The sequence below is a fragment of the Bos javanicus genome, chromosome 9 (genome assembly GCF_032452875.1).
Source record: "Bos javanicus breed banteng chromosome 9, ARS-OSU_banteng_1.0, whole genome shotgun sequence".
Lineage (NCBI taxonomy): Eukaryota > Metazoa > Chordata > Mammalia > Artiodactyla > Bovidae > Bos > Bos javanicus.
In genome coordinates this window covers 32,363,274-32,388,879 of record NC_083876.1, presented here as the reverse complement: position 1 = coordinate 32,388,879, position 25,606 = coordinate 32,363,274, and the positions used below count along the sequence as shown (strand labels likewise).

The window sequence follows — 25,606 nt, the reverse complement described above, 5'->3', positions numbered from 1 at the left end:
TAAAACCACTATAAACAGGAGGGAATATAACAAGTGGTATTCCAGAGAGGTTTACCTCTGTCTTTGAATGCAACTATTTCATAATATCAATTAATAGAGAAAATATTCTACATGGTAGCAAATTAAGTCCAAACTTAAGAAGGATCATCAGCTCCCAGGAAGAAATAAAAGTCCCAATAAAAATAAACACTGCTAAATAAAGTTGCTAGACCTAATGAAAATTCACATAGCCACTGGTCTTCAATGAAAGCAGAGTAAGCTCATTATTTCTCAGTCTTTAATTTTCCAATACTTAAGAGCCAAAACTAAAACAGAACTTCAGTTTCAAAACACTCCAAAATAAAGTTTTGACAAAATTTATAAAATTACACCCCCAAATTTAAAAACTTCATTTCCAGTCAAACTTCTCAGTACATTATTCTTAAAAGGAGATAGGATGTGCAGAATTAATGAAAAAGCTTCAAAAAAGCTTCAGTAATGTCATGATAAAGCAATGTTCATTGACTGTGATCTATAAACACACGATCTCTGCCTCTACACGACAGTAAAACCACCTCATAGAAAACTTTACACTTTACATGATACGTAGTCCATGTAGTCTCTGAGGTGGTTGTTTCATCCCATTCTTTCAGAAGGTTAGTCAAAAACTAGAGTTCACTTCAGAATTCTGAACTTTAGTACTGAAACAGCATCAATAAAGCAATGAAGACATCTACTATATAAAGAGGGCATAAAACTTCCTGATCTTAAATCTACTCTCTTTAAAGTAATTTAAAATCTCTTTAAAGTAATTTAAAGCTTTACCCAGTTCAGATGCCCTTGGCAGAATCCTATAGTCAAGATTCAGCCAACTGTTCAGCGTGAGGAGTTCCAGGAGACACTACCCCTAGTTTCAAAACTGAATGTCCCAGGCAAACCCAAACACTTGGTCACCCTAGCCTGATTAAGTGGTAAGGGCAAAGAAAGCCACCCAAACACTTACTAAGCACTTATATACCAATCTTATAAATCCAATAAAATGGGCTGATTGGATTAGAGGATCTTTAATCCCTACTAGTCTAAACATTTTAAAGCTCTCACTGAAACTAGACAGTGGCACTGATCTATTCTCCCTGTCACATCTTACTTGGCCTCTTGGAAGCATGTGACTCTGACTCTTCCAGAAGGTTAGCTTTTGACTCTTGACTCCTTCCTTCAGTCTTCTCTCCTCTGGAACATTACACTCTCCCAGTTTCACTCCTACTCACTGGTGGCTGCTCCTTCACGGTCTCTCTGTGGCTGGATCTTCTTCCTCTATCTGACTAGAAAACGTTAACCTCTGCTGTCTTCTGGATACTCTATGTGATCGTGTTTAAACACCATGTTCAAACTCTCTACCTCCAGCTCTCCCACCTCCCCACTGAGATCCAGACTTCTATGCCCAACATCTCACCTGAACCTCTAAAACACAACTCAAACTCCATCCGGGACTAAAACAGAACTCTTAATTCTACTTACTCCCTCACCTTCCCCACCTTACGAAATGACACTACCATCCATTACAATTACTGAAGCCACCACTAAGACTTCATCTTTGATTCCTCTTTTCTTCATTTGCCACCTCCAAGCCATCCGTAAATCCTGTTAGCTCGATTTCTCAAGTATATTCCAGACTCACTCTGTTCTCTCCAGTCCACTCTTACCACCCTAATCCAAACCATCATCTTTCACCCAATAACTGCAGTGACCTATCAACCAGTTTCTCTGCTACCAATCTTTTCTGCATCCCACCACAATTTCCTCCTCCCACGAAACAGCCAGGAGTGATCTATCAACGCCTAACGTCTGCTTCATCTCCCCAGTACGTAGAACAAAAAACAAGGTCTGCCTTGCAGTAGCACTCAGTGTGCTAAGTGAAAGAATGAACAGTCATCTCCCTAACCATCCAAAACTGCCTTCCCCTCACATAGAATAGAACCTAAAATTCTTTCAAATTCTTACAGGACTCCCTCACCTCATATCCCTGGTCACTCACTATGCTCCAGACTCACTGATATTCTTCAAATTCCCCAAATTCATTTCTAGCCTGGAGCTGTTTATTTACCCTCTGCCTAAACACTCCTGCCCTAATGTCTGGCTCCTCATCACTCAGGTCTCAGAGCAATGTTACCTCCTCAGAGAGGCCTTGTCTACCCAGATCCACCCATCCTATATCATCTCACTCAGCTCCCTTTTCTTCATAGTACTTAACATTAGCTGAATCATCATGTTGTTGGTTTACTTACAAACCGTTTCCTCCCTACTAGCATGTAAGTTCCCTTGGAGCTGGGAACGTTCCTGTTCAATGTTGCACTCCCAGAGGCCAGTACAATGCCTACCACACAATACATACTGAAAGAATGACTCAAGTTTACCAAGTAGTTATGTACGTGCCAAGCACTATGCTAGGTAACAATGAATTTTTTTTAAAGAAAAATAGAAAATGCAAGTAAAATATTAGTATGAAGAGCAATTTGATGTTCTTTTATGTTGATCATCCTCATTCTTAAAATGACCGTATACAATAAATCCCACTCTGTAGAATATTATTTTGCCAGTGTAAATATATATATCCTTAAAGTAATAATAATAATTAGCATATCATTATACCTTTAGAAGGTATCTAAATGATTGCATTATTCACTTTTAATACACAATTTGAGGGAACTAATTAAGATAAAATGCAGTAAAATCTGAGAGCCTTCATTTCATCTTCTCAAGTACACACAGACACATCTGATCCAGTCAGGAAACTTGAGACTGTAAAATACCTTCTGTTCTCAACATACAGAAACATTCACAACAGAGGCTGTCAACTCACCATTTATTTCCTGGCCTCAGATTAGTTTACCACCTTCATCAAGCCAAGAAGCTATCAGTAATAATCAGGTTCATTTCACAAAAGTCATTACTAAAGCTGAGATTAACCACTCATCCCTGAAAGCCTATTATAAAAGAACATGCTCAACTGAGTTTAGGCAGAAGAGTTATGTTTCATTGGTATCATTGTACTTTTGGGTTCATTTAATTCAAAACCACAGAAAGACTTAGTATTTGACATAATCATACCAGTTACTACCACCATCATTATGACATCACTAAACACCTTATAGCCAGGCATCAACTAGGGAGAGGCAGTAAGGCACTAAGGCTCGAGGCACTCAAATGACACTTCTTCAGATCGGGTGAGTATTTTCTATAACATTTTAATTTTAGCAGACTTTAAAACTGTCCTATCCTACCTCCAAATGTTTTAAGGATTAAATATATTAATACTTTGAAAGTATGATTTATAAAAAGCAACAAATTCAATATAACTAAGTGCAAGTACTCAAAATATCACCATATCATACTAGATGTTTAAACCTAAGGGAAATAATCCAGCTTTCATCCAACTTTGAAACTATTATACATTTTGAATAATGGAGTATTCTCAAATACACTCAACCAAATCATAAAAAACATAACACATGTTCTACTTAAAATTAAGTTTTCTATGTATTCAAAATGGATAACCCTAAAGGATCTATTGTATAGCTAGCTAATGGAACTCTATTCAGTGTTATGTGCCAGTCTGGATGGGAGGAGGTTTAGGGAAGAATGGATACATGTATATGTATGGCTGAATCCCTTTGCTGTTTACCTGAAACTATCACAACATTGTTAATCGGCTATATCCCAATACCAAAAAAAAAGTTGAAAGTTTGAAAAAATTAAAATAAAAGCAGGCAAAGGAAAATAAAATAAAATTAGCTTTCTAACCACACTTGCCAATCAAAACGGGGGGGAGGGGCACTTTTGCTTGATCTTTGCATGGGAATGTTAAGAAAATACTCATTTTATTTTCATTTATAACAGTTGTCTTTGCAAAGCTGAAAAACTATGGATAAAGCCAAAGCAAAATTAAATCCTACAGCAAAGGTCCAAAGTTCAGTACTTACCATACCCACTAATTATTCCTACTTGTTTTAATTGCCATTACCTTAAAAAGAAAAGTTTTCTCCCATTTTTTAAAACTGGTTCTGTATTATCTTTGGTTTTCTCTTTAGTCTAGTTTAGTTGTCTGTTGTTTAGTTGTTGCGTCCAACTTTGCAACTCCACGGACTGTAGCCATCAGGCTCCCGCCCATGGGATTTCCTAGGCAATAATACTAGAGTGGGTTGCCATTTCTTTCTCCAGGGGATCTTCTGGACCCAGGGATCGAACCTGTGTCTCTTGCACTAGCAGGCAGATTGGTCTAGTTACATAACTGTATAAACAAACTAGTTTTTGGACATCTAGGATTAACCCACATATTGAGACAAACTCATTTAAATACTAGAAATTATTTATGTATCCCTGTCTTAACACTGGCCCTCAAAACCAAAATGATTGCTAATAAATTCAATCAGAAGATTGGTTCCTTCTGCTTTCAGAAAAGCTCTAAAATCACTCAAGGTAGTCAAAAGGTAATACTGGGCAGTGTTTCAAATATACAAATTTTCTTTAAATTCTAAGGAAAAAAATGCCTACATGAACCAACCCAGAGGTCATTATTTTGACCTTCACCACCTGCTCATTTGCTAAAGAAACCACACTTAAGTTTTACAAATGAGGTACATATTAAGCTACAAAAATAATTTTAAAGGTTTGCTTTACTTAAGAAGAGAATAAACATAAATAATTACATTACTATTCTGTAAAAGTAATCTATTCTTAGCACACAGCTGAAGAAAAATTGTATTGGAAAGACATGCCCTGACTTACCAAAGATTTATTACTGTCAAAGATTAGATAAAATAAATGTGTTGTAAAGATATACTGTCTGAATTTACTAAATTTGGATATTTATAAAGTATCTTCTTCCACAATATTCTTTGACACAGCAAAGGTTTAGAGGCTGCAATATAACCTCCAAGTCCTTTATTCAGTTAATTAACAATTTCTAAGCACTACGATGTTTTCTTCTCCCTAAAAAACAATGGAATAAATGGATACAATGCTTGGATGATATTATGCCTTCAAACATGTTATTATAACAAATAAAAATAAATTTTAAGAGGTTAATTTGCAAAGACATTACAGATGGCTTCTGACATGTACAGATAAATTGAAACCACTCCCTCCAGCCTCTGGGGATAATGAAGTGCCTTCTCACTGACTGAAGTTACTGTGATTGCAGAATTTGTAAATAACCAATGAGTATCAGAAACCTCTTAACTCCTGTCTCCTCCTCTTAGGACAAATGGTATAAATTATAGAGAAAATAATTTCCTACTTTTTTTTTTTTTTAAACTAAACTCATGCCTACATTAAATTATCTTATTTCTAAAAGCATTGCAGGACCAAATTTAAGAGAACAATTTCAAATCTAACTCTGAATTTGAAAGTTTATTTATGTCTAGATCTAATGGTACATTATGCCACTACAGTTAAAAGTGTATTATTATATGCTTGAAATGTTAAGAGGGTAAATCTTAAAGTTTTCTCACCAAACACATGACACACAAAAAACCTGTAACTATAAGGTGATGGACAGGTCAACTAGTTGGCTGTGGAGATCATTTCACAATGTGTATATACACATGTATATATCAAAACCAAGTTGCACATATTAAGTATATTACAATTTCTAAATGTCAATTACACCCTGAGAAAATAAACCTGAGAAAATTATCTGTCTAAAAAAAAAAAATCACTAATTTTTAAAGTATCACAGAACTGTATTATTTGAAATTTTAATAGAAATCTGAGTTTGTGTCTGATATTTTTTAAATAGCAAAAATACTACCAACAAAAAACCACTTCCAAATATTGTTTTGTTTGCAAATCGCCTTGAAAATGTATACTAAAATGTCAGTTACACAAGTAGAGCTCAAACATTTTGTGTAACAAGAGGTTACCTAACAGAGGAGTCCTAGAAGCACCTGGAGTTGCAGGAAAATTTTTGTGTATGTACATATGGCGGCTTTTTCTGGATAAATGATCCATATAACTTGCAGCTTCTGGGGCGCAGGGAGGGGAGGTGGGTGGCTCAAAATACAATTAAGATTAAATTAAAGCGCCTGAAAAAAAAACAGCCAACGTCATGTAACTTGTCAATATCAGATAACCAAGTCTTATTTTCTACATTCCTAATCAGGAGACGATTTATTCTAATTTGGTGGCTCCTACACAACTTTCAAGTGATGCAGGCATGAAATGGCTCTGCATTACAAAACAGTTCCCTTCACACACCCAACGCGGTAAAACCCAAATTTTCCCCGAAAAGGCCAGGAACAGGCAAACGAATTAACATCCCCTCTTGCTCAAAGATCGATTGGCTTTGGCAGGACGTGTCCTCCAGAGAGAACTGCTGGGCGGTGACCAGGTTTCAGTGAGGAGATGGACCCCTGGGCGGGCACCAGCAATCCAGACATCCCCAGCAGCCTCCTCCCACCCTCAAACGCGCCCTCCAGTAAGGTCTGCGGGAGCGGCTGCAGCAGATCCCGGCGCCCCTGGAGCGCGCCGCAACGCCGCCGCTGCAGCACGGTCGCAGCGACCTTCCAGCCCGGATCTCCGGGAGCCCCGTTACCCACGTCCCCACACCCCACCCGAAAAAAAAGGGAGGGGGACGCACAACAAAGCCCAATCCGAGGAGGCCCAAGTGAGCTGTAAGTTGGGCGCTGGGGCTGAGGCCCGACGAGGAGCGGCCGGGATACGGAGCCACGCCGGGCCGGCGCGCCGCGATGCCGGACGGATCTGGCCGGGGAGGCGGGCAGCCAGATGTCAGCCCGCCCGGCTGGGTGTCGGCAGCCGGGAGGAAACCGGGCTGGCGGGAGGGCGGGCGCGCGGCTAGGGGGAAGCCAGGCCGGAGGAGGGAGGGGAGCGGCGACGGCGGGGTCCCTAGGGCGCCGCGGTCGGCCGCGACCCCCACCCCGACCGGCGGCCTGTCCCGTTACTTACCCGCCGGGAAGCTGCGGGCTTCGCCGGGGCTGTCCGGGCCGCCGGCCTCAGAGGCCAGGAAGCGCCCCCACATCGCGGGCGGGAGTGCTGAGTGGGCCGGGGGCGCCCGATTCCCCACGCCCGTCCTCCGCTGCCTTTGCCTTCTGCTTCTTCGGAGGCGGAAACTTGTGCGGAGCCTGAGCTGCGGCGGCACCCGCGAGGCGGGGCGAGCGGGTGGGCTGAGCAACGGCCGCTCAGCGACGGGAAGGGGGCGCAGGGGCCGGATTCGTCGCGGCGGCGGCGGCGGCTGCCATGGTCAGCCCAGCTGTGCTGAGGCCCGGGCCAGGGAAGCGGCGGCTCCGCGGTGACGGCGGCTCGGTCCCCGGCCGAGCCCAGGCTGCGAGGCTCCAGACGAAGTTGCAGCTGCGGCTTCTCTCCACCCCCTCCGCTGGCGGAGCCCGAGCAGGAGCCGGAGCCGGGCAGGGGCGGGGCCTGGAGGGGGCGGGGCTTAGTGCGCTTACAAAAGGCGTGCGCGGCGCGGGGCGGGGCCTGCGGGCCGTTCCAGGTGGGTACCATCAAGCCCCTTTGCTCCGCAGTTTGCGAATAGTCAGTCCGACATACCTGCTGTATCCCTCTTTTCCCATCCCAGCGCTCAGTGCGGTGAGGAAAGGGCGGAACTTGGGTCAGGGACTTGTCTTGAGGTTCCCCGCTCCGTTGGTTAAGCCCTCAGGCCCTCCGGGGCACCTTTCAGAAAAAGGCATGGAAGACCTGCCTTCACATCAAGACTGCTTGTGATAAAAGAGGGTTGGGGTTGAAATTAAAGTTGTCATGCATTCTATAAGCATCGTTTATTGATCATTGTGGAGGATAGTAAAGAGGTCATTTTCCTCAATTTACAACCGAGGCGGGGAGAGGGTACCAAAATATCTACAACATGGACACGAGTGCAGAAAAAAAAAAAAAAAAAACAGGAAAAAAGACCCGAGGTAAATAAGTACCAGGGGGTTCAGGGAGGGGCTGTCAATTTTAATCTAGTAGCTCAGTGTTTCAGATAAGCAATCAGGAGTCAAAATGACACCAAAGTATGTAATGGGAGGGCAACTACACCTTCACGTTCTTCTCTGCCTGGTCAGATTCCACCCTTCACCTGAACCCAGAGTGCAAGAGCAGGTATCCTGAGGAAGGACAAAAAGGTGCAGCATCCTCTTTAAATCTTCCTTTTCACTGGCAATATTTATAACCCTTAAAATAGTGCATTTAATAAATACTGGTTAAGCACTGTAGAAGGAATTGAGCTCTGGACCTGGCTGATGAATCCGGTAAACCAGGAAGCAGGTTGCTAACTCTTAACAAGCTTTGACCACAGTGATGCTTTTTCCTGTTTTGGATGTTTGCTAACAAAGCCCTCATGTTTGTATTCAGTTCAGTTAGTTCAGTCTCTCAGTCGTATCCAACTCTTTGTGACTCCATGGAATGCAGCATGCCAGGCTTCCCTGTCTTTCACCATCTTCCAGAGCTTGCTCAAACTGATGTCCATTGAGTCGGTGATGCCATCCAACCGTCCCATCCTCTGTCACCCCCTTCTCCTCCTGCCTTCAATCTTTCCCAGCATCAGGGTCTTTTCCAATGAGTCAGCTCTTCTCATGAGGTGGCCAAAGTATTGGAGCTTCAGCTTCAGTATCAGTCCTTCCAATGAAGACTCAGGACTGATTTCCTTTAGGATTGCCTGGTTTGATCTCCTTGCAGCCCAAGGGACTCTCAAGAGTCTTCTCCAATACCACAGTTCAAAACCACCAGTTCTTCAGTGCTCAGATTTCTTATAGTCCGACTCTCACATCCATATATGACTACTGGAAAAACCATAGCTTTGACTAGACAGATCCTTGTCAGTAATGTCTCTGCTTTTTAACATGCTGTCTAGGTTGGTCATAGCTTTTCTTCGAAGGAACAAACATCTTGTAATTTCATGGCTGCAGTCACCATCTGCAGTGATTTTGGAGCCCAAGAAAATAAAGTCTCACTGTTTCCATTATTTCCCCATCTATGAAGTGGTGGGATCAGAGACCATAATCTTCGTTTTTTGAATGTTAAGTTTTAAGCCAACTTTTTCACTCTCCTCTTTCACTTTAATCAAGAGGTTCTTTAGTTCCTCTTCACTTTCTGCCATAAGGGTGGTGTTATCTGCATATCTGAGGTTATTGATGTTTCTCCCTGCAATCTTGATTCCAGCTTGGGCTTCATCCAGCCTGGCATTTCACATGATGTACTCTGCATATAAGTTAAATAAGCAATGTGACAATATACAGCCTCGATGTACTTCTTTTCCAATTTGGAACCAGTCTGTTGTTCCATGTGCAGCTCTAAATGTTGCTTCTTGACCTGCATACAGATTTCTCAGGAGCCAGATAAGGTGGTCTGGTATTCCCATCTCTTTAAGAATTTTCCACAGTTTGTTGTGACCTACACAAAGGCTTTAGGAGAAAGCAATGGCAACCCACTCCAATACTCTTGCCTGGAAAATCCCATGGATGGAGGAGCCTGGTAGGCTGCAGTCCATAGGGTCGCTAAGAGTCGGACACGACTGAACGACTTCACTTTCACTTTTTACTTTCATGCATTGGAGAAGGAAATGGCAACCCACTCCAGTGTTCTTGCCTGGAGAATCCCAGGGACGGGGGAGCCTGGTGGGCTGCTGTCTATGGGGTCTCACAGAGTCAGACACAACTGAAGTGACTTAGCAGCAGCAGCACACAAAGGCTTTGAAATAGTCAATAAAGCAAAGTAGATGCTTTTCTGGAATTCTCTGCTTTTTCTAAAACTTTTAGAGGTTAATCTACATCTAGGTATTTTGTAATTTATCTGATTGCAGTTTTACATTTAGTCTCCCACAGGTAGAGTTCCACTTATTTCTCCAAATCCTGAACAACTGATCAAGGGTCAACTGTTTCTAAGGCTAGAAAGTGATAGAAATATGAAAAAAAGAATGCAGTTGTTTCCTTTCTGTGATTTAAATGTGCATTAACCCATGTAATATGATAATTGAATAGTACAGGTTCAAAAAGAAACCTAAAAAAGTAAATTCTAACATGAATTATCAGAAGCTATAGAATTATATGAAAGTATTCTTTTTTCATGATTTATAATTACTATATTCTCATATTAGGTATAGAATTTATTACATACCAAACTTTTTTATACAGATCTAAGACATGTATGAACTATTACAAATATATCTCAGTCCTTTGTGAGTTAATATATACTTACTGTTATTCTAAAACTCTGCCAACTTTCACTCAATTCTAAGCAGTGTTTCTAAAAAATATTTTACTCAGTTCTTCTATGTTTTTATCAAATTGAAAGGCATGCCACTACATACACCAAAAAAAGTGTGAAGTTGAGACTATGTAAAATATGCTCTGTACTAAATAGAAATAGAAAAACATGTTGCTATTTTGGCAGTTGGCACCACCAAGGATAAATTTTTTGTGTTCCTACTAATTAAACTTGAGAGGATAGAGAGCTAATGCAATTAAAATAATTGAAATACTAAAAATACTATGCATATGAAGTAAACTGTAACCATCATTTTTAAAAAATCATATGCATTATGAACATAGTTGATCCTTAAGCAACACAGGGGTTAGGGGGCACCTACCCTCTGCACAGTAGGTATTTCCAAGTATAAAATACAGTCGCCCTGAATCCTCATCCCCAACTCCTCAGTATCCACATTGTGGCATCTAAGGATTCAACCAACCAAGGATTCTGTAATACTGCAATATTTACTATTGAAAAAAAAATCTACATATAAGCCATACCACACAGTTCAAACCTGATTTTTCAAGGGTCAACCATATACTGAATTGAGATTTCCAGCCACATCTATGATACACCCAGTATCCATGGTTCTCAGAATGATTAAAATTAATCATAGCAAAAGATTGAGAGACTGAGGACTACCTAACCATTATTAAGGCCAATGTTATAAACCAGCATGTTTTTGTTTCATTGGGATAGTAAGTAAAGACCATAAGGAGAATCCTATTAATACACATTCTGACATTATTTGCTTGCTTGCTCAGTCGTGTCCTGCTCTTTGCAACCCAATGGACTGTAGCCCTAGGCTCCTCTGTCCAGGGGATAATCCCAGCAAGAATACTTCAGTGGGTTGCCATTTCCTCCTCCAGGGGATCTTCCCAACTCAGGGAGTGAATCCACGTCTCCAGAGTCTCCTGCACTGGAAGGTGGATTCTTTACCACTGAGTCACCTGGGAAGCCCAAGACATTTATTATTGAACTTCAATATTTTAGTAATTTTTCTTAGTAGAGATAATACAAGTAATGAAAATAGTGACTGTATATGCTTGTGTGTGTATATATGTGTATAAATACAGTTGCTTAGGTGAAATTTGCATATTTAATGTTTTGAAAAAGGACTTTAAAAAGAGGAAAATAGGACTAAAAATTTACTGTCAGATCTGTATTAAATTCCTCATTTGAAATATTGCATTAAAAAGACATTATTTGAAAATAAAAATATATGTTGCATTCATAAATCTTAAATTCTTTGGGTATAAATCTCTAAACTCATTAAGTTTAAACTATCTTACATGTATTTTTCTTATATAAACGTATCATATTGAGCAAACAACCAGTGAACAAAGAAGTGATGTAACAATGGATATGTGATATTTTAAAATTAGGAAAACATATGGTACATAATATAAGCAACCTCAAGAGAGTGTAATGTTTACAAAAAAATAAAATTTCAAAACCAACAAAATGTAGAAAAATTAAACCAACCAATAACAACTGAAAGAGTTCCTAAAGAACAGTTGCCACTTGATAGGAACTTTGTGGATGAAGTCTGAAAAATTCCAAGGTACAGATACTTCTGGTGTATCAAAGGTGTGACAAGGACTATGATATATAACTTCTTCCAGATCACAAAAATGACAAGTTACTAGATTTATTATGTGTTGTTGTAATCTCAAATAATAATTTAAAATAATGAAAAAAAGAAAACTCAGAAACTTTTTCACTTGATGATGGGTTTGAAAATTGCAATCGGATTCTTAGCAGATACATTCGACTATACAAAGGACTAATGTTCAAGCTGAAACTTCAATACTTTGGCCACCTGATGCGAAGAGCTGACTCATTGGAAAAGACCCTGATGCTGGGAAACATTGAAGGCAGGAAGAGAAGGGGATGACAGAGGATGAAATGATTAGATATCATCACCAACTCAATGGACATGAGTTTGAGCAAACTCCAGGAGATAGTGGAGAACAGAGGAGTCTGGCATCTGTAGTCCATGAGGTCGCAAAGAGTCAGAATGACTTAGTACTCAACAACAATACAAAAGTGAGTAGAAGAGATATAGGTTAATTAACCTGTCTGTGGATCAGTTTCCTTATCTTTAATTTGTGGATGACAATAGTAACTACCTAATAGGACATAGCTGTGAAAAGAAGAGAAGCAAAAAGCAAAGGAGAAAAGGAAAGATATACACATCTGAATGCAGAGTTCCAAAGAACAGCAAGGAGAGATAAGAAAGCCTTCCTCAGCGATCAATGCAAAGAAATAGAGGAAAACAACAGAATGGGAAAGACTACAGATCTCTTCAAGAAAATCAGAGATACCAAGGGAACATTTCATGCAAAGATGGGCTCAATAAAGGACAGAAATGGTATGGACCTAACAGAAGCATAAGGTATTAAGAAGAGGTGGCAAGAATACACAGAAGAACTGTACAAAAAAGATCTTCACGACCCTGATTATCACAATGGTGTGATCACTCACCTAGAGCCAGAAATCCTGGAATGTGAAGTCAAGTGGGCCTTAGAAAGCATCACTGTGAACAAAGATAGTGGAGGTGATGGAATTCCGGTTGAGCTATTCCAAATCCTGAAAGATGATGCTGTGAAAGTGCTGCACTCAATATGCCAGCAAATTTGGAAAACTCAGCAGTGGCCACAGGACTGGAAAAGGTCAGTTTTCATTCCAATCCCAAAGAAAGGCAATGCCAAAGAATGCTCAAACTACTGCACAATTGCACTCATCTCACATGCTAGTAAACTAATGCTCAAAATTCTCCAAGCCAGGCTTCAGCAGTACGTGAACCGTGAACATTCAGATGTTCAAGTTGGTTTTAGAAAAGGCAGAGGAACCAGAAATCAAATTGCCAACATCTGCTGGATCATAAAAAAAGCAAGAAAGTTCCAGAAAAACATCTATTTCTGCTTTATTAACTATGCCTTTGACTGTGTGGATCACAATAAACTGTGGAAAATTCTGAAAGAGATGGGAACACCAGACCACCTAATCTGCCTCTTGAGAAATCTGTATGCAGGTCAGGAAGCAACAGTTAGAACTGGACATGGAACAACAGACTGGTTCCAAATATGAAAAGGAGTACGTCAAGGCTGTATATTGTCGCCCTGCTTATTTAACTTATATGCAGAGTACATCATGAGAAATGCTGGGCTGGAAGAAGCAGAAGATGGAATCAAGATTGCCGGGAGAAATATCAATAACCTCAGATATGCAGATGACACCACCCTTATGGCAGAAAGTGAAGAGGAACTGAAAAGCCTCTTGATGAAAGTGAAAGAAGAGAGTGAAAAAGTTGGCTTAAAGCTCAACATTCAGAAAACGAAGATCATGGCATCTAGTCCCATCACTTCATGGGAAATAGATGGGGAAACAGTGGAAACAGTGTCAGATTTTATTTTTCTGGGCCCCAAAATCACTGCAGATGGTGACTGCAGCCATGAAATTAAAAGACGCTTACTCCTTGGAAGGAAAGTTATGACCAACCTAGATAGCATATTGAAAAGCAGAGACATTACTTTGCAACAAAGGTCCATCTAGTCAAGGCTATGGTTTTTCCTGTGGTCATGTATGGATGTGAGTTCGACTGTGAAGAAAGCTGAGCTCTGAAGAATTGATGCTTTTAAACTGTGGTGTTAGAGAAGATTCTTGAGAGTGCCTTGGACTGCAAGGAGATCCAACCAGTCCATCCTAAAGGAGACCAGTCCTGAATATTCATTGGAAGGACTGATGTTGAAGTTGAAACTCCAGTACTTTGACCACCTCATGCAAACAGTTGACTCATTGGAAAGGACCCTGATGCTGGGAGGGATTGGGGGCAGGAGGAGAAGGGGACGACAGAGGATGAGATGGCTGGATGGCATCACCAACTCGATGGACGTGAGTTTGGGTAAACTCCAGGAGTTGGTGATGGACAGGGAGGCCTGGCGTGCTGTGATTCATGGGGTCACAAAGAGTTGGACACGACTCAGCGACTGAACTGAATAGGACATTTGTGCATATTAAATGAGTTAATACTTGTAGTGTGCTTAGAAAAATGCATGTATGCACCGTATATTAGTTACACCAACATACAATCTAGAAATGGAGTCCTGACATACCTCACCAAGAAAAAAACAGCATTGATGCGTACAGTGAGATTGCTGCTAAGTCGCTTCAGTCGTGTCCGACTCTGTGCGACCCCATAGACGGCAGCCCACCAGGCTCCCCCGTCCCTGGGATTCTCCAGGCAAGAACACTGGAGTGGGTTGCCATTTCCTCCTCCAATGCATGAAAGTGAAAAGTCAAAGTGAAGTCGCTCAGTCATATCTGACTCATAGTGACCCCATGGACTGCAGCCTACCAGGCTCGTCTATCCATGGGATTTTCCAGGCAAGAGTACTGGAGTGGGGTGCCATTGCCTTACTTTGTATCAGAATGATATATCAGAATACTATAAAGTACTGATTGATAGCTTTTCCTGACCCTTTGGGGTTACTAATTATTTCAGGTTATGGTGAAATGATGCACTTTTGCAAAACATTTACCAAATTCTTTGGGTCCAAGTTCATAGAAGACTTCATTCTAGGCTCTGATTCCCTGAACTTCCCATGTGGATGTTTGCTCAGCTACTGGGTTTCCTGTCTCTGCCCAAAACTACCAAAATAGCAAAAGAAAGATTAGGGAGAGGTGCCTGGGTGGTATAACCAAGCCAAGAGGGTGAGGACACATCATCTCAAGCCCTTGATTCCTTAGAGATACAGAAAAATGGAGAAGACTCTTGAGAGTCCCTCAGACTGCAAAGAGATCAAACCAGTCAATCCTAAAGGAGATCAATCCTGAATATTCTTTGGAAGAACTGATGCTGAAGCTGAAGCTGAAGCTCCAATGCTTTTACCACCTGATGTGAAGAACTGACTCATTAGAAAAGACCTCGATGCTGGGAAAGATTGAAAACAGGAGGAGAAGGGGATGACCGAGGATAAGATTATTGGATGGCATCACCATCTCAATGGACACCAGTTTGAGCAAGCTCCAAGAGATGATGAAGGACAGGGAAGCCTGGCATACTGCAGTCCATGGGGTCACAAAGAGTCAGACACGACTGAGCAACTGAACAACAACAGAAAATGAGTCTTAACTATACCTTTGGCTCCAGGGTTGGGTTGCAATGGCTGATGAGAAAGTAGGTAAGATACGGATCACTTGAATAATGGAGTGGTCCTTTGGGTGGGAGGTGAGACTGGAAAGAATTAAATTAAGCCAAAATATAAAGTTTAGTCTTCCAGGGACCATCAATGTTTACTTGAACTGCTTATAACTGATCTCTTTGTCAGTGGAAATTATTACAGTCACTACCTGGTCGTGTTGGAGAAGACTCTTGAGAGTCCCTTGGACTGCAAGGAGATCCAACCAGTCCATTCTGAAGGAGATCAGCCCTGGGATTTCTTTGGAAGGATGATGCTAAAGCTGAAACTCCAGTACTTTGGCCACCTCATGCGAAGAGTTGACTCATTGGAAAAGACTGTGATGCTGGGAGGGATTGGGGGCAGGAGGAAAAGGGGACAACAGAGAATGAGATGGCTGGATGGCATCACTGACTTGATGGACATGAGTCTGAGTGAACTCCGGGAGTTGGTGATGGACAGGGAGGCCTGGTGTGCTGCAATTCATGAGGTCGCAAAGAGTCAAGTCAGACACGACTGAGCGACTGAACTGAACTGAACCTGGTCATGCTGAGCCTATAGAAAAGATTCAAGGTCATTTACAGTGAAAGCAGGATAGCAACCTTGACAGTGTATGAAGAAACAAATTCTTCTGTGTCTTCCTTTTCAGACACCAAGTGTTAAGTGGAAGGAGGAAATTGTGGAGTTCAAGAAAGCTGATCATGCCTTCACTAAAGGCACACACAGTTTCCTAAGCTAGCCCAATGGAGAAAGAGGACTGGTTTAATAACTTAAAATGTCCAAATGTTATGAAATTAGATTGGGATGTACTTAGTGGAAAGAGGGGTTTTCAGTAGATTACAGTTGGTCAGTTAGTGGGGGAAAACCTTAGGGTCTGTACTGTCAATGATTTGAGAATTTTCACTAAACTGGTTCAATATTTTATGTAATCCTGAAAACAATGTCATCAGCAGCTAATAATAGCTCCATTTTAAAGATGGAGGGAAAAAGACCTGGAGAAGTTAAACAAATTCACACAAGCAGTAAAGGTAGAATTCAGATCTACCCTAAGGAACTTTCCCCATCATGTTTATTAACATGTTGCAAAACAAAAATTATAAGATTTTTCCTTCAGGTGCCATATGAGAAGGAAGAATCTAATTATAGGATTTCTGTACAGTGTTTAGGGTTCAGCCAAGACTGGAAACTATGTGACATTAATCTGTACTATTGTATGATTTTCTTTAGCTGTGCCCATCAGCTTAAGTGTAGGAATAAAGAAGGCAGATGGATAAACATGGTTTTGCATTGTGGGCACTAAGGAAAAAGTGATGAAGCAGTACTAACTAGAGTTGCTTCCCTCTGATTTCCCTTCAAGAAAGAGCTTGATGTTCACCCACAAGGGTGGTCAGTCCACAAGCTGTTAACACATGAGGAGTCTGCCTCAGCTCTTGAGTGGAGGCCTCTTTTCCTGGAGAGCCCCAGCCAGTGACGAAGCGTGGCAGAGATACTGGGGCGTGCTAGTGTTTCCAATGCAGAACCCTTCCAATTACCAGCCTTTATTCTCTAGCTCCCCACTGGATTGACTGAGACCCCATCAGATATGCACTGCGGTCTGAGTCTTTCCTTTCCAATCCTATTTCCTGCCTCTTTCATCTTTTGCAGGTGTTATCTCTAATAAACGCCTTGCATCCTAACTCCGTTTTAGCATCTGCTTCCCAGAGAGCCCAACTGAAACAACCTGTGAAGATAAAGATATAAAGGAGTGGGTTTTCGTCTATGTATCTGTTTAAGTAGTAAAATGGGGGTTCTTGGAGCCTGATGAAAATGTTTCTGAGTGCTGTCAACCAAGAATGAGTAACCAGAAAGGCAGCACAGAGCAATGTGAATTGACTCCAATGATACAGATAAATGCAGAGGAAGACAAGATTGAGAGGAACAACAGGTTTGAGTGCACTCAGAATGCCACTTCGGCACACTTGAAACTCACTGGACAAAGTCCTCAATAGTCCTGCCTTGGCTGGTGCCGGTGGCGGCTCTCCCAATTAAACAAGTTTGCTGCTGCTGCTGCTGCTAAGTCGCTTCAGTCATGTCTGACTCTGTGTGACCCCATAGACAGCAGCCCACCAGGCTCCCCCGTCCCTGGGATTCTCCAGGCAAGAACACTGGAGTGGGTTGCCATTTCCTTCTCCAATGCATGAGAATGAAAAGTAAAAGTGAAGTCGCTCAGTCGTGTCCGACTCTAGCAACCCCATGGAGTGCAGCCTACCAGGCTCCTCCATCCATGGGATTTTCTAGGCTAAAGTACTGGAGTGGGGTGCCATTGCCTTCTCCGAAACAAGTTTACCACTATCCAAAGTGCTTCCAGAAGCAGACTACAGACTTGGGCAGCTTATTGAGTTCACTGAGGCCCACAGAGTTTAATTAACTAATTAAGAGTAGTTAATAGGTTACAACTTCACCACTCAAATAATTTTAAAACATTAAGACAGTTTTCACGGTAATTTTGTTACTTCTAGGTGGTAGGTAGTATTCAATTCAATAGCTCTATTAACTTTGGTAAGTTTTCATTCCAAAGAGTTTTCCTATTTTTCTTACACAATAGGAGGATGTAGGGATCTCAGGAACTGTAAATAAAGCTAATATCACTAAAACAACCCCTAGAGTGATCTGGGTTAATTTAAAGAATGGACACATTGGCTAAAATGTCAATGGAATTTTAACAAGTATTATAGTCAGAAAACAAAAGAAAAGTCTAGCTATAGTTTCTGGATTTATGGGGGAACTAATTTCTTTGTTATTTCTTCTGATTATAAAAATAATACATATTAAAAACCAAAAGAAGATAGTACATAAATGTTCATTACTTACTCATTTAGTAAATATTAATATTTGTTGAATATCTAAGTAGAGCAGGAAAAAGTAGGGCTAGGTGTAAAAGTTTGACTTACTTCACTATAATGCCTTATAGCTTTTTAATTTTCTGTTTTATAAACATACATAGATATTTATAAGGTGAGGGCTCTTTGGGGGTTTTTAAGCCCAAATTATCTCTCAGAAAAGATGGAGTCACTTTGTGCTCCAGTCCTTACAAGTCCCTAATATTATGGTTCACTCTTACTTTATTTTGATGAACAGCATACTGATTGGAGAAGTCATCTAGCTTGATGTAAATTCCATCTGTAAACTCTGGAGCCAGTATTTTTTTTTTTAATAGATAATTTTAAAACAGTAAAATGTAGTACAATAATGACCACATTTTAGTAATCATAAATATATGTTGAATGTGAAAGTGGACAAAGCAACATGTTTTGTGTTATGGTTAAGCAATAATGTGTTGATATTTAATCTTTTCACTTATATCTGAAAATTTTAACATATCACACTGTCCCAAACTTGGGACACATTTCTGAATGTGTCTTGAAAAAAATGGGGATTACCTGATATTTGGACATATCTAAACTAATAAGTTAAAATTAATTCATTTAAATTGGTCTACTTTTTACTCCACTTTGAGCCATAGACAAGGTATTTCTAAACATATATAATGTTTTATAGTGTTATTTAGGGGGAATCTATTTTAACATACTACCTAAAGCTGAATTCAGAAGGAATAACTTCTTATAGACTTTTCTTACAACTCAATAATACTTAAAAGTTTTTAAAAACCTAGAATAACCAATTTGTACTTTTAGTACACTTATTGAGATCTTTTAAAAAATGTTTTCTGCACCCTGAATTGCCAATTACTGAACTGCAAAACTGCAAATGAAAGCACAGAAGAGCCACCTGAACATCAAATACATTCATTATCATAAGTGCTTATAGAGAATCTGAGATGAATTAACAATGAACAGAGCATCTAAAATTAAATTCACACTCCTTCCTCATACATATATTATGGATGATGACAAAATAAATTATAAAAGATATATATGATATACATAAATTTATATGGCATTTTCCTAATTGGGATATTCCATGTCTTTACCTAATTAGGTACTTATTTTTTTTTTTCATTACAGATAACCTCCTAATGAAGTTATAGAGCCTTAGTAATATTGGGCAAGTTATTTATACTGTGAAAACCACTGAAAGATAACTATTCTCAACTAACACCAGAAGATAGTGATAGGATTTATTTTCAGAATCTTAAAAAGATATACAATTTCAGCAGGACGCACCTATAGAGACACTAAGGAGGTCGCAGATGGACTGGGAGCATCTGACCAGTGTTAGAGAGAACAGAGCCAAAGGCATTATCCAGAGAATTCTGCACGGCGGTTGCCTGAAGGCTGCTGCCTTCTTTGCTCACCCTGGAACGTCAGTCTGGTTCTGGCCCAGGCCCAAGAGCTCAGTTTCAGATCACAGCGGGCTTAGGAGCACAGTGCACACTGGAACATCTAATCCCACCCGGCTTGCCCTAAAACGGCCCCTGAATTCACCCGCCCGCGGAGCCTGCTGCCTGAAGCTGCTTCCAGAAAATCGAAGCATAGAAGATCAACACCACTTTTGCTCTGGGTTTGAGTTTGGGCTTTACCACATCATTTTTTTTTTTTTTAAAGGAACTTTCATCCTCCTACCATCTCTTTGGACAGATGGCTTAACATTTCTTAGAGGAAATGAGTCTTAGTTAGCATTGTGTGTAACATCTCCGTGTGTTCAGGGCAGAGGTGGTTATCATCCTGTAAGTACCTGCCTGATACAGGAGAAGCCGGTATCAGACGCTGTCGCTTTCCTGTTACCCTTTCATCCAGGGGTTCTGATGAATTTCCTTAGAATGTTTGGTTCGTATGGGCGTTCTCCTGCTTAAAGAGGTAAACTTGGCGAGAGTTTCCAGATGGCTTTCTCCTGAGGTGGCTGCCGGCTCCCGGAGAAGGTCCGCTGAGGGAGACCTGCAAAGAGAGCCACAGTGAAGCTCGTGCCTCGAACCCTTTTCACAAACTGGCAGAAGGCCAGACCCAGAGTATTGCTCCAGGGAGTCGCTGGGAGAATTGGCAGATTGCCAGGTGAGGGGCAGACGGTCATGTATAAAGTGATGGTTTTTATGGATTCCCAGTAACCCGTACCGCCACTTACCTGAATCCTGTGGTTTCTGGGAGAAAAAAAGGACCAGATTATTCTCACATTGGAATAAAACCAAAACAAACACTGGATTTAGGTTGGTGGAATCTATATTGGTCGTTTCAAAAATACTTCGGTATTTAGTTCAGTAAATAGTCTTTGTATGATCTTGTGTCCCTAACACACCATTCCTGAGCCTTGAGATGTTTTTTGCTGCTAAGCTGCCATTAAGGGTCCCTCCATCTACTATGCCCTGGGGGCTTTGTCATGTTGCCTGTGACTGCCTCATTAACGCCTAACCCATCTTCTGGTTTTCTTAAATATAAGAAGAATGTCAATTGATATGAGAGATCAGAATGTTCAAAGAAAAAAATGAGTGAAATATGAGACCTGAGAAAACTATGACTACCATAAAATGTCACTGTAAAAAATGTTCTTGTAGTTTAAGATTTATATAAACAGAACTGATATTTATGTATGTGTCCTATTAATGCACGCCAGAGTAGATTGTAATCTATACCCATGGCACTTTTTTCCTAGCCTTGAAAAAAAACAATGAAAACCAAGGTTTCATGAAATATAGTTTATAAATACATTTTATTAAGACATTGTTTTTCTTTTTAAATTAAATTTTTATAAATCATGAAATTTTAATTTAATCTTACTCCAGCTAACTGAATGTTTACTCAGGATCATTACGGGTTACTTTAGTTAGAATACTTAGGGCTCATGCATTCATGGACCGAAAATTGGGTGCAGAAATTGCTTAAGATCTTCTCTTTGTCTTATTTTTAAAATAAAATTTTAAAAATCAGAAAAAAGTAGTACCAAACATAGATATGTTAAATCTCTAACCATGTAAATACAATATGATTATATTATCTAACTGGTAACAATTTTTGTTGCACTTAAAAATATATCTAGTTTTATAAAAAGAAATATTTCCTATAGGATATTTAGAAACTAAAGGAAAAGAAAATAATTATAAATGGGGAAAGAAACTGGAATCTATCTATAATGATTGAGTTAAAGAACTGTGCTAAAACCACCTCATAGGCCAGTCATATTGTATCATAGGCCAGTCATATTGTATCATGAAACAGCTTGTTAACTTTCAGAAGTGATGGGGCTGCAGCCTAGAAATGCTCAGTGCAAGGTGCTGGTACCAGAGATGCGAGCTCAGACACACACAGCTCTGCTCCCTGCTGGATGTGGACCTTTTGGGCTCAGTGTCCTCATTTATCAGCAGGGATCACTGCAATGCTATCTCATAAAGCTGTCATGAGAAGTAAATAGGATCATGTTTGATAAAGTGTTTCACAGTTGTAGGTAAGCTAATCTTTTTATGAGGGACAAGGAGCAAGCAATCCAAAAGAGAAACTAGAGTAATAATGAAAGGTAGTATTTAGTGCTGAGCATGGTGCCAAGAATTTTACCTGAACCATAGCATTTAATTTTCATAGCAACATAGACAATTGGGGCTTCCCAGGTGGCACAGTGGTAGAGAACCCATCTGCCAATGCAGGAGATACAGGAGACCCATGTTCGATCCCTGGGTCAGGAAGATCCCCTGGAGAAGGGCATGGCAACTGACTCCAGTATTGTTGCCTGGAGCATCCCATGGACAGAGGAGCCTAGCAGGCTACATACAGTATATGGGGTCGAAAAGAGTCTGACACGACTTAATGACTAGAGGATTGTAGGAATGATTTTATCTCCATTTTCTATCAGTAAACCAAGGCAAGGAGAGGTCCAAGGACACATGGGTAGCGAGAAACAGAGTAGGAATTTAAGGCCAAATCTACCTGACTCTAGAACCTGAGTACTTTCATATTAGCTATGTCATAGGAAAGAGTTTAACTTCATTACTAATCAAAGATTTAATAATTAAAAGATATGGAAATGGAAATGCAAAGGGATGATAAACTTCCAATTCTGGCTGTCTCTGCAGAGCATTGGCATAGAATTGGGAAAGGGGTATACAAAGACTTTATCCATGTATATATATATTTTTATAGAACTAGTAAAAAATATGGAAATGTATTAAGATTTGTTAAACCAGAGCCATGAATTAATATTTTTCTCCAAACTTTTCTGTATATTTGAAGTCATAGTAAATAATTAAAACAGTGAACCAATTTCATCCTTTTTTGTTTATATGAAGACTAAGTAATTAAAAAATAATTCCCGTAAAAATTTGGAGAAACTGGTATTCTCATTTGCTTCTGCTGATATAAATTGGTCGCTCTTTCGGAAACCAATTTGGCAATATGTTTCTAAAACCATAAAAATAATCATACTCTTTGGTTCAGTGATCTTCCTTTTGGAATACTATCCCAAGAAAAAATTATCAAACTATGCATGCACACACAAAAAAAACGCACACACTGAAAAAACTACATGCATAAATATGTCAACTGCTGTATCATAATTGTTTAGTCACTAAGTCGCATCTAACCCTTTTGCAACCCCATGGTTGCAAGCCAGGCTTCTCTGACCACTGGATTTCCCAGGCAAGAATACTGGAGTGGGTTGCCATTTCCTCCTCCAGGGGATCTTTCTGATCCAGAGATTGAGCCTGCATCTCCTGCATTGGCAGGCAGATTCTTTACCACTGAGCCACCAGGGAAGCCCAGTATAATAGTGGACTATAATTAACAATTTAAAATTTTAACAATAGTCAATATTATACAGGCTTTAAAGGAATATTTATGAAGGCTTATAGCAATTAACAAAATGGTGGTGATGTAACATTAGTTGCAAAACTTCAAAATGTGAAATTACATTGCCACTGGAATTAAATTAGTGAAAGAGGAAGCATAGAAAAAAAGTTTAGGAAAAACACCATAAAATGATGAGTACAGGACTAGTGTTAAGATGATGAGATTATGAACAGTTTTCTTTCCTCTCTTCCAAATTTTTGATAATATTGATCTCTGACATATTGTTTTCATAATGTAAAATTGTTACAGGATACAAACCTAGCTTTGGAAATAATGATATAAATTTGAAAATAAACTAAAATTCAAGGGAGAGGGACTTTCCTGATGGTCCAGTGGTTAAGACTTTGCCTTCCAATGCAGGGGGCACTGGTTTGATCCCTGGTCAGGGAGCGAAGATCCCAGGTGCCTCATGACCAAAAAACCAAAAATGGAAAACGGAAGCAATTTTGTAACAAATTCAACAAAGATTTTAGAAAAAAAAAAATGGCCCAGGTCAAAAATATCTTTAAAAAAAATTCAAGGGAGAGAATGAAGAGTTCTAAGGAAAGTTGTAGACCATCCACAATCAATGCAGGAGTTCAGAAGAAGGGGTGTTCATCAGGCTGGGTTCTTTAGGAGGGCTTCCTGCAGGAGTGGCTGTCAGTGAGCTTCAATAATGGGTCAAGGAGGGTGAGAACTGGGAACTAGAAAAGGGCCTAGGGAAGAGGGCATGCAAGCTTCGAAAGTAGAAAGATGTGAGCTAATGACAGCACTTCGTGTCATGGAATATTTTATTTTCCATTTTTATCTGCACATTTTTTTGGGAAAATGTGGTGACTTTTAAAGTTGTTATGGTTGAATTAATTCCACAAAACAACTGGTTGTAGAATCATAGCAACATAATTATGAGTTGTGCTTCTGGCTCCAAATCTTTCATCTAAAAATAATTGCAATGACTACATCTTAGGAAAACAAAGCCATTACCTATTCTTGTGCTCCAGCTATCTTGGTAGTCACTTACTGGAAAATGGATCATAGATAAAATAGCTCCATGTTTTTAGAACCCTGCTTGTCACTCTTAGCTGATTACTGAAATAATTTTTAAACTTTCCATCTATAAGCTTTCTCTTACATGAGCATGATGTAGGAAAAATCTTTTCAATCACACAAGCCTGCCTGTGCTTTGCTGACCCTCCTGAAGTCTCAGAGAGTGTTATTTTTTTGTGCAGAAAGACAGAGGCCAGGGATAGAAACGTGCAGAGTAGGAAGAGGTATGCTAGGTAAGAGGAAAGAGCCTGTATGCTCCACTGCCCTCATATACCAGCTGCTCTTTGCCCAGCTTCTTCGGGTAAGATAAATAATCACTGAATAATATATGCGTTAACAGGGTAAATGGATGATAGTTTTTATTTATGGAATAATTACTTTGCGCTAAGAGTTTACATCCATTAACACTAATTGTCATGAGAATCCTAGTGAGTGTGTAGCACAAATGCCAGGATACTTAGCTTCTTTAACTGACTCTAGGGGTTTTCTGTTTATTTTTCATTTTTTAAATCCTTTAAAATCACTGTGGGCTTCCCTGGTGGCTCAGCAGTAAAGAATCTGTCTGGAATGCATGAGACACGGATTCAACACCTAGGTTGAAAAGAGCCCCTGGAGAAGGAAATGGCAACCCACTCCAGTATTTTTGCCTGAAAAATCCTATGGACAAAAGAGCCTGTCAGGCTACAATCCAGGGGGTTGCAAAAGAGTTGGACCTGATTTAGTGACTAAACAACAACAACGAAGATCAATGTAAAATAAACGTGCTTGATCGCCATCTCACCCTGGTGAGATGTCTGCTGGCTTCCCCACTTATCCAGGTTTATTTACCTTGCATCCTGTTTTCCTATGTGGGCCAAGGTATCTTCATCTCTCCTCTATATACCTCTTGTGTTTGTTCCCTTCTACTGTACTGCCTTATCCAGGACTACAAACGTTATTGTTGTGCATGACTGCACTAAGTTACGTCCAACTTTTTGCAACTCCACGGACTGCAGTATGCCAAGCTTCCCTGTCCTTCACTATCTCCCAGAGTTTGCTCAAATTCATGTCCATTGAGTTGGTGATGCCATCCAATCATCTTATCTTCTGTTACCCGCTTCTCCTTCTACTACAAACACATCACCCTAATTTCTTCACTTCCCTATTATCACCCACATATGATTACTTATATAACAAATATCTATATTCTGGTGAAAAGGTAGGGAATGGTTCACTATGGTGCCAAGTAATAATTCAACACTGAATAGTAAGACTCTTGCCCCCTAAACAGCCCAGATTTGGGGCTATTCTGCTGGACTTCTGTTCTTCTTGGGGTTGCTGTTTTCATCTGAAGCTCTGGAATGCTCAAAAGTCTTACTTTATCAGACAAAGTGATTTAGTTCTCTGGGGCTT

General features: G+C 40.1%; 1 protein-coding gene and 1 long non-coding RNA gene across 5 annotated transcripts in view; one reads left to right on the top strand and one right to left on the bottom strand.

The window, feature by feature from the left end:
- The window catches only part of CEP85L (centrosomal protein 85 like), a 148,000-nt gene extending 140,600 nt beyond the window's left edge, over nt 1-7,400 (bottom strand). For 3 of the 4 annotated variants that reach the window (XM_061427459.1, XM_061427462.1, XM_061427464.1), the window contains exon 1: nt 5,901-6,337. In XM_061427459.1, coding sequence (XP_061283443.1) covers nt 5,901-5,988 — 88 coding nt within the window. In that variant the 5' untranslated portion in view covers nt 5,989-6,337. Of the gene's footprint in view, nt 1-5,900; nt 6,338-6,942 lie in introns of those variants that run through there. The other variant, XM_061427461.1, reaches the window with a different exon arrangement.
- Nucleotides 3,137-25,606, top strand: part of LOC133253787 (uncharacterized) — a 71,759-nt gene continuing 49,289 nt past the window's right edge. The window contains exon 1 of the long non-coding RNA XR_009738433.1: nt 3,137-3,203. This is a non-coding gene — a long non-coding RNA (uncharacterized LOC133253787). The remainder of the gene's footprint in view (nt 3,204-25,606) is intronic.